The following is a 16,412-nucleotide window of genomic DNA, read 5'->3' as shown; positions in this document are numbered from 1 at the left end:
AAATCCGTTCAGGATGCATCAGGATGTCTTCAGTTCCGGAACGGAACATTTTTTGGCCGGAGAAAATACCGCAGCATGCTGCGCTTTCTGCTCCGGCCAAAAATCCTGAAGACTTGCCGCAAGGCCGGATCCGGAATTAATGCCCATTGAAAGGCATTGATCCGGATCCGGCCTTAAGCTAAACGTCGTTTCGGAGCATTGCCGGATCCGACGTTTAGCTTTTTTAGAGTGGTTACCATGGCTGCCGGGACGCTAAAGTCCTGGCAGCCATGGTAAAGTGTAGCGGGAAGCGGGGGAGCAGCATACTTACCGTCCGCGTGGCTCCCGGGGCGCTCCAGAGTGACGTCAGGGCGCCCCATGCGCATGGATGACGTGATTCTGGAGCGCCCCGGGTGCCGCGCGGACTGTAAGTATGCCGCTCCCCCGCTCCTACTATGGCAACCAGGACTTTAATAGCGTCCTGGCTGCCATAGTAACACTGAAAGCATTTTGAAGACGGATCCGTCTTCAAAAGCTTTCAGTACACTTGCGTGCGTGGATCCGGACAACACAAGTGTGAAAGAGGCCTTAGCAGGCACAAAAACAGCTTTGCCCAGTCGCAGACTATTGGTAAATGCATCTTGCAATTAAACGACAGTCACAATTTACTGCGAAATGAAGACAAAACCAATTTTGATCAATCAGGGTTTATCTATTTTTATAAACTTTGCTAATATGCAGGGGTCGAGTGGAAACGCATGGGAACGGCGTTCCTGCACTTTTTTCATGGCAGGAACGCCGTTCCCTTTCAGCCTCAAGCCAGGAGAACACGGCTGAATCAGATTCACAGGGGGAGACGGAGCGCACTGTGCAGGGCAGGTTAAGGGAGGAGGGGCGGCTTCAGTTGAGAGGAAGCTGTCTGTGCGGTGCCGCTGCCTGCGACGCCTCTCATGGCGCCCCGCCCCCTAATGACCTCATCATCTCCTTCACTACGAGATCATTTAGAATGTCTTTTAGAAAAGTTTGTCCTGGGATTCGAACTCACGACCTCTACACATCAGAGGAAGGCATTTACCCTCACAGCCATGAAAGCTGTCTAGGTAGTTGCTTAAAAAAAAAAAATATAAGACTTCTACTTATACCTAGTGTACTGATATCTAGTGTACAACCATACACATGACAGCTGCCCACAGTGTATGGATGTAGTAGAGCTGGGTGTGTTGGGGCAGCTGTCATGTGTATGGTTGTATACTAGGTATCAGTACACTAGGTATAAGTAGAAGTCTTAGTTTTTTTTTTTTAAGCAACTACCTCAACAGCTTTTATGGCTGTGAGGGTAAATGCCTTGCCTGTAATGTGTAGAGGTCATGAGTTCGAATCCCAGGACAAACTTTTCTAAAAGTGTTTTTTTTTTTTTTTTCTGATACTTCTACTGATACCTAGTGTACTGATATCTAGTGTACAACCATACACATGACAGCTGCCCCAACACACCCAGCTCTGCTACATCCATACACAGTGGGCAAAGTTACCTACAGTAGAAGTCTTATATATATTTTTTTTTAAGTAACAAGCTAGACAGCTTTCATAGCTGTGAGGGCATATGCCTTGCTTCTGCTGTGTAGAGGTCATGAGATCGAATCCCAGGATAAACTTTTCTAAAAGTGTTATTTTTTTTATTTTTTTTTTAGTCCGCAGCGACACAAATTACAGCATGCTAGATTTTCAGTGCTTTTTTATTTTTTGGAGGGGGGGGGGGGGGGGTTGCAGTGGATCTTGGGTGAGTTCCCACACTTTTTTTCCCAGGACTTGACCCCTGCTAATATGTATTCCACTCCAGATTTTTGTTTTTTCCGGGGGAAGTTCTTCCTGTCATCTGTATTTTGCAGGTGCCCATGTACTCGTGCTACAACTAAAGGCTGCATATTGTGGTTTATAAAGATGGATTAATTTTCAGTTTTTTAACTGCTTTTTATTTCTACTATGGCTACTTTCACACTTGCTTTTTTGCTTTATAGGGATCAATAAAAATGCTTCTGTTACGGATAATACAACCGTCTGCATCCGTTCAGAACGGATCCGTTTGTATTATCTTTAACATAGCCATGATGGATCCGTCATGAACACAATTAAAACTCAGTGGGGGATGGATCCCTTTTCTATTGTCAGAGAAAACGGATCCGTCCCCTTGCATTGTGGGTCATGCCGGGTGCGTTTTGCTCTGCATCCTACAGTATAAATGAACAAAAGGGAGGAGGGTGCGCTCACCTGGATAATGAAGGAAGCACGGAGCATGCTGGGAACAAAGTGTGGAAGTAATAAAAAAGTGGCAGCTTATATTGGAAATAGTGCATTAAAAACCAAACAGGGTATTCATGTCTACGTGTTTCAGATCATGTAGTGCTGATCCTTACTAATGACAGATAAGAAGTAAACTGGCATGGATTTATATATTCTCACCAAAGAAATCAAAAGAAAACAGGTGATCCCAATTAAACCAAGTCACACCTTCATGCAAATAAAAAACGCAATGTTTCAGGGTTTGAATAAAACCAAAAGCAAACAAATCTACAACCATTGTAGTACATAGTCAGTGTAGAATAAGATCATGCCTACGGATTGAGACCTTTAGGGACACGTGAATCCATACAAAAAATCCGAAAGGATTCCCTGTTTAGCAGTTTCCTTCTGTTGTCACCTCTCTTTGCTGGAGGGTTAACTCTTTCCAGACCCTGCACATGCATGCCTGTGATATCGCCTCCATGAACAGCCACATAATGTAAACTGACCGCATGTATGGCCTAGAAGTCTCCTCACACTGATTAAGGTGCTCTCTCCCTAAGGAGAGTTAGTTCCCCCTTGCTCGGATACAGGCCTCTCACCTAGTTAAGCCAATACTCTCTGCTCTGCACTGATGAGGGGCAATCGCCCTGAAACGCCTGTCTGCAGATGAGGCTGGCTTATTTAATATCTAAGTCCTGTCTCAAGGCTTATTTTAAGAGCTGAACATTGACTTATAGGATAGCTGCCTTACATCTGGTGGCTTTAGAGGCAGAACTTGTTAAGAGTTCATTTGCATCCCTTCCCTCCCAGAATTCCAGAGGCACATGTATGGCTTGTGATATTGCCTCCATGAACAGCTGCATAATCTAAACTGACCACATGTATGGCCTAGAAGTCTCTTCACATTGATTACGGTGCTCTCTCTCTAAGGAGAGTTAGTTCCCCCCTTGAACTGACTGCAGATACCTTCCTCACCTTGGAATGTGGAATATCAGAAATGTGCCTGCAGATCCTGTTTTTTAGGCTGTTTGTGGTACAACCTACTTTTTGGAGGCGACACAGAGAGCATGTAATACAATAAACTACAAAACTAGTGTTGCAGTTAGTGTTTTAACTGAAACGCCTTTTTGGTTGGCAACAGAAGCAGTATGACACCCTATGCTGATTGTTTTGCAGCAAGTGCAAACACGATGACCACATTTGAAGGTGGTGTTTCAACCAAGTGGGTTGATCCCGTTTCACATCAGAAAAAAAGGAAAGACTCACTTTTTGTGCCAATGTAGGTGCCCGACAGGCTACACATTTGAGGCTGGCACTAGCAATACCAGCCCACTGCTCATCACAGCTGAGGACAGGTGGATGCTTTCTAATTATTTGACAGATGCATGGATATTCCTGGCTGTAGCTGGTAGAGAAAACCGGAACTGGTGAATCAATATTTTTCTTGGACTTATCCACAGGGAAGACTACGTCGGATCGGGATTTACTGAGGGCAAATTCTCTGGCTGACTTTAAATCATGGCCGGAGTATTTGCGCTCTGATAGGCGGCTGGTAATTAAATCCATCTCCCTGCGACAGACTGTATCATTGGAACAATTACGTCTCGCTTGGATAAAATGACATTTACGTATGTTCTAAATGACATGGCGAGGATGGCAGGATGTCGCAAAGAGTGTGGTATTGCCTGCCGTATCCTTCCGAAAAGTGTGGGTGACCACAATAGATCTCTCTGAGGATCCAGTTAGTTGCAGGTCAAGGAAGGAAATGGTGGAAGCATTGTTATTCAAAGTAAACTTTAAATTACTAAATTAAAAACTACAGCTGTTTTACAGGCCTTTCATGATTTCACCTGGAAGCCGGAATTTGTCTGGATCACAGCTGGTGTTACTGCTTTATATACTGTGATTCCACATGATTTAGCTATAACATACATCACTCAAATGGTTTCTTAATATTTATTCAGAGTTCTCTTCTAGTTTCCGGGATTATATTTGTCAGGTTGTTCTTTTCCTGTTGCAACACAATGTATTCATGTTCAACCATCGTTATTTTTTGCAACTTACCGGTGTTTCGATGGGGGCTAAATGTTCGCCTTCTATAGTAACATAAGGCTGAAAAGAGACATTTGTTCATCCAGTTCGGCTCGTTATCCTGCAAGTTGATCCAGAGGAAGGAAAAAACAAAACCGTGAGGTAGAAGCCAATTTTCCCCACTTAAGGGGGAAAAAAATTCCCTCCTGACTCTAATCCGGCAATCAGAATAACTCCCTGCATCAACGACCCCTCTCTAGTAGCTATAGACTGTAATATTACACTCCAGAAATACATCCAGGCCCCTCTTGAATTCCTTTATTGTACTCACCATCACCACCTCCTCAGGCAGAGAGTTCCATAGTCTCACTGCTCTTACCGTAAAGAATCCTCTTCTATGTTTGTGTACAAACCTTCTTTCCTCCAGACGCAGAGGATGTCCCCTTGTCACAGTCCTGGGGATAAATAGATGATGGGATAGCTCTCTGTACTGTCCTATGATATATTTATACATAGTAATTAGATCTCCCCTCAATCATCTTTTTTCTAAAGTGAATAATCCTAATGTTGATAATCTTTCAGGATATTGTAGTTGCCCCATTCCAGTTATTACTATTAGTTGCCCTCCTCTGAACCCTCTCCAGCTCTGCTATGTCTGCCTTGTTCACAGGAGCCCAGAACTGTACACAATACTCCATGTGTGGTCTGTCTAGCGATTTGTAAAGTGGTAGGATTATGTTCTCATCACGGGCATCTATGCCCCTTTTGATGCAACCCATTATCTTATTGGCCTTGGCAGGAGCTGCCTGACACTGGCTTTTACTGCTTAGTTTGCTGTTTATAAAAATTTCTAGGTCCTTTTGCATGTCAATGTTACTGAGTATTTTACCCTTTAGTATGTATGGGCGATTTGCATTATTCCTTCCCATGTGCATAACCTTACATTTGTCAGTGTTAAACCTCATCTGCCACTTCTCCTTCCAAGCCTCTAATCTATCCAGATCCACCTGTAGCAGTATACTGTCCACTTCAGTGTTAATTACTTTACACAGTTTAGTGTCATCTGCAAAAATTAATATATTACTGTGCAAGCCTTCTACAAGATTATTAAAGGGATTCTGTCACCTGGATTTTAGTGACAGAGCTTTTAACATCATCACATCAGTCTGCTCGTTTTGTATTAAAATAAACTAGTATTACTACCCTAAGGGTTGTCATTTGTCTAGAAAATCGCTTTTTATTAATATGGTAGTTACCTGAGTAAGGTGCCCAAGGGGCTGTCCCTCCGGCCGTTGGAGCCCAGATGCGCCCCTTCTCCTGGAGCCCAGCACCGCCCCACTGCTGATTTATTCACTCATTGCCGGCTGGCACTTGTGCAGTGCGTCCTGTGAGGCCGATTCCAGGCGCTGACATGTGTATCCACGGAATGTGTTCGCTGAGCCATAAGCTTGCGCATGGAATTGGCTGCACATGCACCAGCCGGCAATGAGGAGTGAATAAATTAGCAGTGGGGGCGGTGCTGGGCTCCAGGAGAAGGGGCGCGTCTGGGCTTCAACGGCCGGAGGGACAGCCCCTTGGGCTCCTTACTCAGGTAATAACCATATTAATAAAAGCGATTTTCTAGACAAATGACAACACTTAGAGTAGTAATACTGGTATATTTTAATACAAAACGAGCAGACTGATGTGGTGATGTTAAAAGCTCTGTCATTAAAATCCAGGTGACAGAATCCCTTTAATAAATATATTGAAGAGAATAGGGCCCAATTCTGACCCCCGAGGTACTCCACTAATGGCAGTGACCCAATCTGACTGTGTACCCTCGGTTTTCTATCATTGAGCCAGTTACTTACCCACATACAGATGTTTTCTCCCAGTCCGAGCATTCTCATTTTATATACTAGCCTTTTATGTGGTACAGTGTCAAATGCTTTGGAGAAGTCCAGATATACGACATCCATTGATTTGCCGTTGTCAAGTCTAGAACTTACCTCCTCATAGAAACTGATAAATTAGTTTGACATGACCGATCCCTCATGAAGCCATGCTGATATTATGTTTGCTTGTTTTCATTGAGATCCTCTAAGATAGCCTCTCTTAGAAAACTTTCAAACAGTTTACCCACAACAGATGTTAAACTTACAGGCCTATAATTTCCGGGGTCTGTTTTTGCACCCTTTTTGAATATTGGCACCACATTTGCTATGTGCCAATCCTGTGGAACACTCCCTGTTAGTATAGAGTCTGTAAATATCAGAAATAAGGGGCTGGCTATGACATTACTTAATTCTCTTATGGAATAGGATATGGGGTGTATGCCATCTGGTCCTGGCGATTTTATCTATTTTTAATCTTTTTAAGTCGCTGTTGTACTTCTTTCTGGGTCAAACAGGTCACTTTTAATAGGGAATTTACTTTTACATTCTGCATTTTATCTGACAGTTTATTTTACTCGGTGAATACAATGGAGAATACAAACGTCGCTCTCTGCAACTTCCCCCTCATTGCTCTGTAGGGGGCCAACACCTTCAGATTTATACTTTTTACCATTTATATAATTGAAAAACATTTTATGGTTAGTTTTTCTCTCTTTGACAATTAATCTCTCGGTCTCTAGTTTTACAGCTTTTTTTTTATTTTTTTTTACATATTCAATTTTTTTCAGTGCTTCCTCGCTACCCTCCTGTTTTAGTGATTTAAATACGTTCTGTCATTTATTGCTTTCTTTACAGTTCTATTTATCCACATTGGTTTCTTCTTGTTCCTTAACCCTTTATTCCTATAAGGTATGTACCTCTCATAATTAGATTTCAGGATGCTTTTAAGAATATCCCATTTTGTGGGGGGTATCTTTATTTTTGAGGACTTTGTCCCAGTTAGTTTGGCCTATGGCCTCTCTTAGTTGGCTAAATTTAGCTTTTTTGAAGTTTGGTATTTTTGTTCCTCCTTTTTAAACACTAGTTTGAAGGATAATTGGAAGGTTATTACTTTATGGTCACTATTTCCCAGGTGTCCCCCAACCTGCACATCTGTTCTGTCAGGTCTATTGGTTAATACTAAGTCTAGTATGGCCATCCCTCTAGTCAGGTCCTAAACCAGTTAGGTGAGGTAATTGTCTTTGATTATTGGCAAAAACCTGTTTTCCTTTATGAGATGTACAGCTTTCAGTTTCCCAGTCTATATCTAGGTACTTAAAGTCCCCCATAATAACCACCTCATTATGATTTGCTGCCTCCTCTACCTCGTTTAGTAGTAGATTTTCTGTGGACTTTAGTATATTAGGTGGTTTATAATAAACTCCTATTAGTAATTTTATTATTATTTTTGCCTCCATGTATTTCAACCCACAGTGACTCCACATGTTCATGTCCCTCACTTATATCTTCTCTGACTGTGGGCTTTCGACAGGACTTTACATAAAGGCAGACCCCTCCCCCTCTCCGCTTTTGACGATCCTTTCTAAACAGACTTTAACCTTGTACACTGACTGCCAACTATAGCCAACATTTATATGGTGGGAGCATCGCTATCTATTTTCATCTAGTAATCCTTTTGAGGCTTTCTTGGAGTGTGGTATGGTCGTTAAATCGATAACCTGCTGTTTGTATTTGAGGGCGATCGGGCTGCCATGCCGCTCCTCGGTTACCTCAATAACAATACATGTAATTTAAAGTTTACTTTGAATAGCGATGTTTCTACCATTCCCTTTCTTGACCTGCAACCCTTTTCGGAAGTATGCGGCAGGCAATACCACACTCTTTATGACATCCTGCCATCCTCGCCATGTCATTCAGAACATACCTAATGGTGAATTTTTCCGAGCGAGATGTAATTGTTCCAATGATGCAGCCTGTCGCAGGGAGATGAATTTAATTGCCAGCCGCCTAGCCGAGCGCAGCTTCTCCGGCCATGTTTTAAAGTCGGCCAGAGAATTTGCCCTCAGTAAATCCCGATCCAACGTAGTCTTCCCTGTGAATAAGTCCCAGAAAAATATTGATTCACCAGTTCCGGTTTTCTCTACCAGCTACAGCCAGGAATATCCATGCATCTGTCAAATAATTAGAAAGCATCCACCTGTCCTCAGCTGTGATGAGCAGTGGGCTGGTATTGCTAGTGCCAGCCTCAAATGTGTAGCCTGTCGGGCACCTACATTGGCACAAAAAGTGAGTCTTTCCTTTTTTTCTGATGTGAAACGGGATCAACCCACTTGGTTGAAACACAACCTTCAAATGTGGTCATCGTGTTTGCACTTGCTGCAAAACAATAAGCATAGGGTGTCATACTGCTTCTGTTGCCAACCAAAAGGTATTTCAGTTAAAACACTTTAACTGCAACACTAGTTTTGTCGTTTATTTTATTTCATGCTCTCTGTGTAGCCTCCAATACGCAGGTTGTACCACAAACAGCCTAAAAACCAGGATCTACAGGCACATTTCTGATATTCCACATTCCAAGGTGAGGAACCTGTCTGCGTTCAGTTTACATTATGTGGCTGTTCATGGAGGCGATATCACAGGCATGCATGTGCAGGGTCTGGAAAGAGTTAACCCTCCAGCAAAGAGAGGTGACCACAGAAGGAAATTGCTAAACAGGAAATCCTTTCGGATTTTTTTTTATGGATTCACGTGTCCCTAAAGGTCTCAATCGTAGGCATGATCTTATTCTACACTGACTATGTACTACAATGGTTGTAGATTTGTTTGCCTTTGGTTTTATTCAAACACTGAAACATTGTGTTTTTTATTTGCATGAAGGTGTGACTTGGTTTAATTGGGATCACCTGTTTTTTTTTTGTTTTATTTGGTGAGACAATATATAAATCCATGCCAGCACACTTCTTCTGTCATTAGTAAGGATCAGCACTACATGATCCAAAACGCGTAGACATGAATACCCTATTTGGCGGCTACTTGCTGGTAGCAGCCGCATCCTCCTTTCATAAAGACGCCCCCTTATGTTGATTGACAGGACCATCCTCAATGCGCCGGTGACGTTGCATCTACACCCGGTGAGGATGGAGCGGCCGAGCGAGCGTCCTCCTCTCAGTGCGCCTGCGCCGACTGAAGACCGGTCCAGCGCAAGCGCCAGATTTTGAACGCAGACAGGGCCAGCCAGAAGACTAGTGCGTTCGCTGGCCCTGTCAATCCACATGAGGAGGGGGCGTCTTTATGAAAGGAGGATGCGTCTTTATGAAAGGAGGATGCGGCTTTATGAAAGGAGGATGCGGCTGCTACCAGCAAGTAGCCGCCCTACTTGCTGCTATACAGGTAATTTAAATATTATAAAAGTCCGTTTTTTGAATTAACTACTGAACCAAAATGAGTAATAGCATTATATATTAATATATCACAGTATAAGGATTATAAGAAGCCCCAAAAAAATATAGACTTTAGTGGGGTGACAGAAGCCCTTTAAGTTCTGTTTTGTCCCCATTGACAATGAATGGTGACAAAAAGGATGCATTTTTCGCTGGTATTGAGATCCTCTGCTGGATCTCAATACTGGAAAAGAGAAACTCTATTGTGAAACTAGCCTATATTGGCATCTGCTGGAGTTGCACTTCTGCGTTATTTGGATTAGTATGTTATTGGTGATAGTTAATATGTATATATTCATTTTGTTCTAGAAATTGATAATGAAGGCGTGATTGCTCCAGATGATGAAGACCCTCAAGAAATGGGAAATGATGACGTAGAGGTGACAATATTGTATTTCTTGTAATTATGCCAACTGTGTACACTGATCATGACGGGCATGCTTAGTGTATAGTGTTCCTGTTGTGTTTTTTTTTTTTTTTTTTTTTTTTTTTTTTTTTAGGTTACAGAAGAAATGATGAACCAGGCAAATGAAAAGAAGATGGAAGCAATAAACGCTTTGGGAGATGGTAATTATATATTTATTTTTTGCTTAGTATTGGTTTCTTTACTTATAGCTACGGTCAATCGCAGTCCTTAGTCTTAAACCAATGAGTGATTGGCTGCAGTGTGTAAACAAGCAGCGGCAACAGATTTTTAATTGCATCTGTCAACTAGTGTAATTACAGCCTGTACTGATCTTTAACACATAAAGCCGTACTTGAATTATTCGCCCGGAATTGTATGGACAAGGCTGCTGCGATGAGCCCACTCCATACAAAGCGGATGCTGGCTATATAATACAGAAGACACCTGGCCACAATAACTGGGAACAGCGATCGATCCGAACCCTGTTATTTAACCCCCCGCTCTGCTGGATCTAGTTATTTCTAACAATGCATAGCTTGTGGTAAATGTCACTGTACATGAAAACCTTGGTAACAGTGACTGCAATATTATTATATTCCAGCCAAACTGTAAAAAACAATCGGGTCAGTAGGGCAAAAACACAGAATTTTCTTTTTTATTAGGGTTAATTTCCCATGGTTGAGCGCTGCACTTCAGGACATAGACTGGGAGTAACTATTGTCACATAATGACACTTATGCTAAATGGGAGTGCTTTAAATCTACTTTGTGTAAGTATATTGTTAAATACATTCCTAGAGGAAACAAGTTCAAGTGAATGGCTTACAAATCGTGTAAAAAGGGCAGTAAATGACACAGAGGGCCTTTAGTATTTTATAATCTGAGGAGTCAGCTGTAGCCTTTAACCCCTTAAGGACTCAGCCCTATTTCACCTTAAAGGGAACCTGTCACAGGGATTTTGTATATAGAGCTGAGGACATGGGTTGCTAGATGGCCGCTAGCACATCCGCAATACCCAGTCCCCATAGCTCTGTGTGCTTTTATCGTGTAAAAAAAACAATTTGATACATATGCAAATTAACCTGAGATGAGTCCTGTCCCATCTCAGGTTAATTTGCATATGTATCAAATCGGTGTTTATACACAATAAAAGCACACAGAGCTGTGGGGACTAGGTATTGCGGATGTGCTAGCGGCCATCTAGCAACCCATGGCCTCAGTTCTATACACAAAATCCCGGTGACAGGTTCCCTTTAAGGACTTGGCCATTTTTTGCAAATCTGACCAGTGTCCCTTTTAAGTGCTCATAACTTTAAAACGCTTTGACTTACCTAGGCCGTTCTGAGATTGTTTTTTTTCGGCACATATTGTACTTCATGACACATATATTACTATGACACAGGTATTACTATGTATTATAGAAGTAGAGAAATAGAAACTTGGAAACTTTTTTACTTCATTTTACCAGTGTCATGAAGTACAATATGTGACAAAAAAAAACAATCTCAGAATGGCCTGGATAAGTGAAAGCGTTTTAAAGTTATTACCACTTAGTGACACTGGTCAGATTTGCAAAAAATGGCCAAGTCCGTAAGGTGAAATAGGGCCGAGTCCTTAAGAGGTTAAAGGGGGTTAGTCACTTCAGCAATTGGCATTTTTCATGTAGAGAAAGTTAATACAATCCACTTACTAATGTATTGTTATTATCCAGCCTTTGCTGGCTGGATTCATTTTTCATCACATTATACACTGCTTGTTTCCATGGTTACTACCACCCTGTTATCCATCATTAGTGCTTGTACTTGCACACTATTTGAAAATGTGCCGGCCGGGACCGTGGGAACTCACAGGCTGGTGCTTTTTTCTTTTTTTATAGTGTGGAAGCACAGTCACTGCTGATGGATTGCAGGCAGTGATGGCCAGTGTTCGCCCACGAACTCTTGCGGGCTGCCATCTTAACTCGCCAGTCCGGCAATGCACAGGTAAGTCCTTGCCTGTGCCTGTGTTGCGAGCCAGTCTGAAGCAAATGCAGTCACCGGGAGAAGGCAGTTCCGAGAACAGGCCGATGAAGCCCCCCGTCGGCTGTTCTCAGAACTGCCTGCTCCCGGTGTCCGCATTTTGTCTCAGACCGGCTCGCGGCACAGGTAAGGGCTTACCTGTGCATCGCCGGACTTGTGCATTAAGATGGCAACCCGCATGTGTTTTCGGGCGAACACGGTGAACTGGCCATCACTGATTGCTGGTTGGTGGTAACCATGGAATCAAGCAGTGTATAATCACGTAAAAATTACTCCAGCCAGCAAAGGAAGCAATATGGATAATCTCAATAACTTAGTAAGTGCTTGATATTAACTTTCTCTACATAATAAATGCTATTTTCCCCTCCCCCACGACAGCACCACTGAGAGATGGCTCCGCCTCCATGGACAGGAAACCTGTAGCATAAAAAAGGTGGAGCCACTCTCCCACCTCAGTGAGGTTTCCTGTCCCTGGAGCAGGAGATGTGTAGCTGTTTTTTCTTACAGGGACCCATGGCTTGGAAAGCCTAGAGAGCCAGGGGTCACGCCAGCCTAACCGGGTATGCCACCTGAGGGACGGGGGTTGGTCCGGGCCAGCTGCCGATCCTAAGGCTGAAGACACCGGTCCCTCAAAGGAGAGGCCCGGATGTTGCCGTGATGCAGGGTGGCGGGGGGGAAACGTGCCAGAGGGCGGCCATACCTGACGCGCACTCAGCGAGGACTGCGGGCGGATGCCGGTGCAGTGGAGCGCGTCGGAGCGCCAAACCGGAAGTCGCAGGAATGACGTCAGTTAAGACTTCCGGTTCAGGCCGGAAAATATAATGTGCCTTATGCGTTCCAGCACCCGGAACACAGTCGGAGGAGAACGCGGAGGCGGCTGTGCTCTCATTTGGGGCTTTGGACGGCCAGGTTTTTGCCAGTCTCTCTTTTCAGAAGGACGGTGAGAGAGGATTGCTGCATCTAGAGGGCGCTCCCAGGGAACATGTGGAACTCTCAGAGGAGAGGTGCTGTTGCCTGTGGCATATTGATTTCTTTTATCCTCTATACCTCCAGGGATATCATGGAGGAGGAGAAAAGACCGGAGGAAACGGAATCAGAAAAGCAGCCGGTATAAGAGATGCTTCTGATGGGGTAAGACACAGAGCTTTTAGGAAATCACTGATGTGTCCCCTTGTTTCTATTATTGGTTTGTAGATGGCAGCTAAGAAAGCCACATCCAAGAAAAAGAATAAGGAATGCGCATTGTGTAGATGCCCCTTGTCCACTTCCTATAGCAAGAAGTTGTGCCAGGATTGTATTGAGAAAACCCTGGCGGAGGAATCCCCTAATTTTATGAGGGACATTAGAAGTCTCATTAAGGCAGAGGTTAAAGAGTCCCTTAAAACGTCAAAGAAATCAAAGAGATCGGCAGATAGAACGGATTCAGAGCCAGAGTCTATTAGCGAGGATGATAGGGACGACAGGTCAGAGGATTCATCCTTCGCGGAGGAAGAACAAGAGAAGAAATTCCTGTTTCCAGTTTCCGATACGGAAAAGTTGTTAAAAACAATTAGAGCTACGTTAGAGCTGGAGGACGTCAGGGAAGATAGGTCCGTGGCTGACGCAATCTTTGAGGGATTACGTGAAAAGAAGAGAAGATTTTTTCCCTTATATAAGAGCGTATCGGCCCTGATAGAAAGGGAATGGAAGAAGCCTGACAAGAAGGCCTTCGTTAGTAAAAATTTCAAAAGAAAATACCCCTTTGAGGAGGAGGCTACTACTTCATGGGATAAGGCACCAAAATTGGATGTGGCCATTTCTAAAGTTTCTAGAAGATCTTCATTGCCGTTCGACGATATGGGTTTTTTGAAGGACCCTCTAGACAAAAAGATAGACTCTTGCCTCAGGAATACTTGGGAAGCATCTACTGCCTCCTTTAGGCCCAATATAGCAGCAACCGTTACAGCGAGATCCTTAGCCTTATGGCTAGAAAGGTTGGAAGGTCAGTTAAGGGATAAGTGCCCTAGAGATCAGATCTTAAATTCTCTGCCGACCTTACAGAAAGCTGTGGATTTTCTGTCAGATGTCTCTGTGGAGGCAGTTCGACTAGCAGCCAGGTCTGCTTCCACCTCCAATTCCGCCCGTAGAGCCCTTTGGCTTAAGAACTGGAAGGGGGGCGACATAGCCTCTAAACAACAATTATGTAGCATTCCCTGTCAGGGACAGTTCTTATTCGGACTAGAATTAGATGCCCTGTTAGAGAAGGCAGCAGATAGGAAAAAGAGAATGCCTCAGGAATCTTCTTTTTCACAGTTTAGGCCTTACAAACGTCCCTTTCAGAATGTCCCCAGATCTCAGGGAAGAAGACAGCCGGGAGATAGAGATCAGTTTCCCAGGCCCAGGGGGTCAGGAGGTAGAGGTTTCATGTTTGGAGGTTCCTCCTCCTCTCAGAAGGACAAACTTTCGAAAAAATGACGCCAGACTACAGGTAGGAGGAAGGCTAAGGTTCTTTCCCTCTGCCTGGAGAGAGGTCGCAGGAGAGTGGGTAACCAACATTGTAACGGAGGGCTTAAGGCTGCAGTTCCGGGGTCATTGTCCTTAGAGGTTCGTGGTGACAAGAGAATCCAGAAAGTAGGTAGGAGGTAGATCAACTGTTAGGGAAAAGTGTGTTAGTTCCGGTACCAAGGGCAGAGCAGGGAGTAGGTTTTCTACTCTACTCTGTTCTTGGTCAAAAAGCCGGACAGATCCTACCGAACGATTATAAATTTGAAACATTTGAACAAATACCTAGTGATAAAAAAGTTCAAGATGGAGACCATAAAATCTGCGACTCATTTAGTTTTTCGGGGTTGCTTCATGGCGGTGGTGGATCTAAAAGATGCATATCTACATATCCCGATGCATCCTCTTTTTCAGAAATTCCTAAGGGTAGCGGTTACAGAGGGCAACGGTATCAGACACCTTCAGTTTCAGGCTATGCCCTTCGGCCTATCTACAGCTCCGAGAACCTTTACCAAGGTGATGGCGGAGGTAGCGTCCTTCATTAGAAAGGAGGATATCTTGTTCCTACCTTATCTAGACGACCTCTTGATTATTGCAAAATTACAGGAAACATGTCATAAATCGGTCCAAACAGTGATTCGGATCCTGGAGCATCTGGGTTGGATGATCAATTTAAAAAAATCCAGGTTGGAACCCAGCACAAGCCAGATATTTCTGGGGCTTCGGTTGGACTCTGTGCGACAAAAGACTTTTCTTCCAGCAGAGAAGATAGTAAAAATCCAGAACGAAGCCCGGAGGGCCCAGGAGAACCCGAGGATGTCAGTCCGGAAAGCAATGTCATTGCTAGGGTTTGCCTGTCATTGCCTGTATTCCAGCTGTCCGCTGGGCTCAATTTCATTCAAGGATATTACAGTGGGAAATTTTGAATTGGACAAAACAAAAAGAGATAACCTTAGACTCTCAGATATGTCTCAGCCAAAGGACTCTGATCTCCCTCAATTGGTGGTTGGAGGTAGGAAACTTAGACCAGGGTATCCCGTGGAATTACCCCGATCAGTTAGTAATCACTACAGACGCCAGCCCTTGAGGATAGGGTGCACATTTCCGAGGTCAGTTGAGGCAGGGAATCTGGTCCCCGTTGCAGAGACAGTTCTCGTCCAACAGGAAGGAATTGAGGGCAGTATTGTTAGCTTTACGGACAGCCCTTCCAGAACTCCAGCACCAGCATGTCAGAGTAATGTCGGACAACAGAACAGTAGTATCGTACCTGAACCGCCAGGGAGGTACCAGATCCCCATCTTTAATGAAGGAGGCAGAGATGATATTCTCGGAGTTCGAGGAGAAATTAACCCACATATCCGCTAAACACATAAGGGGGAAAGAAAATGTCCAGGCCGACTTCCTAAGCCGTCATCGTTTAAAGCGGGGGGAGTGGTCCCTAGACCCATCTATATTTGCAAAAATTGTGGATCTATGGGGTGTACCGGAAATAGATCTATTTGCCACCAGAGAGAACAGGCAGGTAAAGAGATTTTGCTTCCTCAGTCCCTGCGAATCCCCATATGGGGTGGATGCCTTCCTCCTGGAATGGAGATTCCATCTGGGATATGCCTTTCCTCCCCTTCAGCTCCTGCCCAGAGTTCTCAGAAAGATGAGGGAAGAAAGGTCAGACATGATAGTCATCGCCCCCTTTTGGCCAAGGAGAGCCTGGTTCTCTCTACTCAGATCCATGTCGATAGCGGCACCGTGGGTTCTTCCCGACATTCTGAACCTCCTGAGGCAGGGTCCAGTAATGCATCCAGAAATGGGACCCTTACATCTTACGGCATGGAGATTGAGAGGGTGCACCTGATTAGGAAAGGCTTCTCGGAAGCCCTGACCTCCACCATTCTTAGTAG

At 44.0% G+C, this 16,412-nt stretch overlaps 2 protein-coding genes across 2 annotated transcripts in view; both read left to right on the top strand.

Moving 5' to 3' along the window:
* Positions 1-16,412, top strand: part of ST13 (ST13 Hsp70 interacting protein) — a 165,096-nt gene that overhangs the window by 56,067 nt on the left and 92,617 nt on the right. The window contains exons 4-5 of the mRNA XM_044302140.1: positions 9,920-9,990; positions 10,111-10,177. Of these exons, the coding sequence (XP_044158075.1) occupies positions 9,920-9,990; positions 10,111-10,177 (138 nt within the window). The remainder of the gene's footprint in view (positions 1-9,919; positions 9,991-10,110; positions 10,178-16,412) is intronic.
* Positions 13,016-14,487, top strand: LOC122943966. Its single transcript, XM_044302139.1, has 2 exons — positions 13,016-13,141; positions 13,228-14,487. Exons 1-2 carry the CDS (start codon positions 13,016-13,018, stop codon positions 14,485-14,487), a joined length of 1,386 nt encoding a protein of 461 aa, XP_044158074.1.

Source organism: Bufo gargarizans, chromosome 7 (genome assembly GCF_014858855.1).
Source record: "Bufo gargarizans isolate SCDJY-AF-19 chromosome 7, ASM1485885v1, whole genome shotgun sequence".
Classification (NCBI taxonomy): Eukaryota; Metazoa; Chordata; class Amphibia; order Anura; family Bufonidae; genus Bufo; species Bufo gargarizans.
This window is presented reverse-complemented; position numbering and strand designations above follow the sequence as displayed.

Coding starts and splice junctions, on each gene's coding strand:
- LOC122943966 (XM_044302139.1), top strand. CDS start 13,016: ATGTGGAACTCTCAGAGGAGAGGTGCTGTTGCCTGTGGCATATTGATT. Junction 13,142..13,227: donor CGGAATCAGAAAAGCAGCCG/GTATAAGAGATG, acceptor ATTGGTTTGTAG/ATGGCAGCTAAGAAAGCCAC.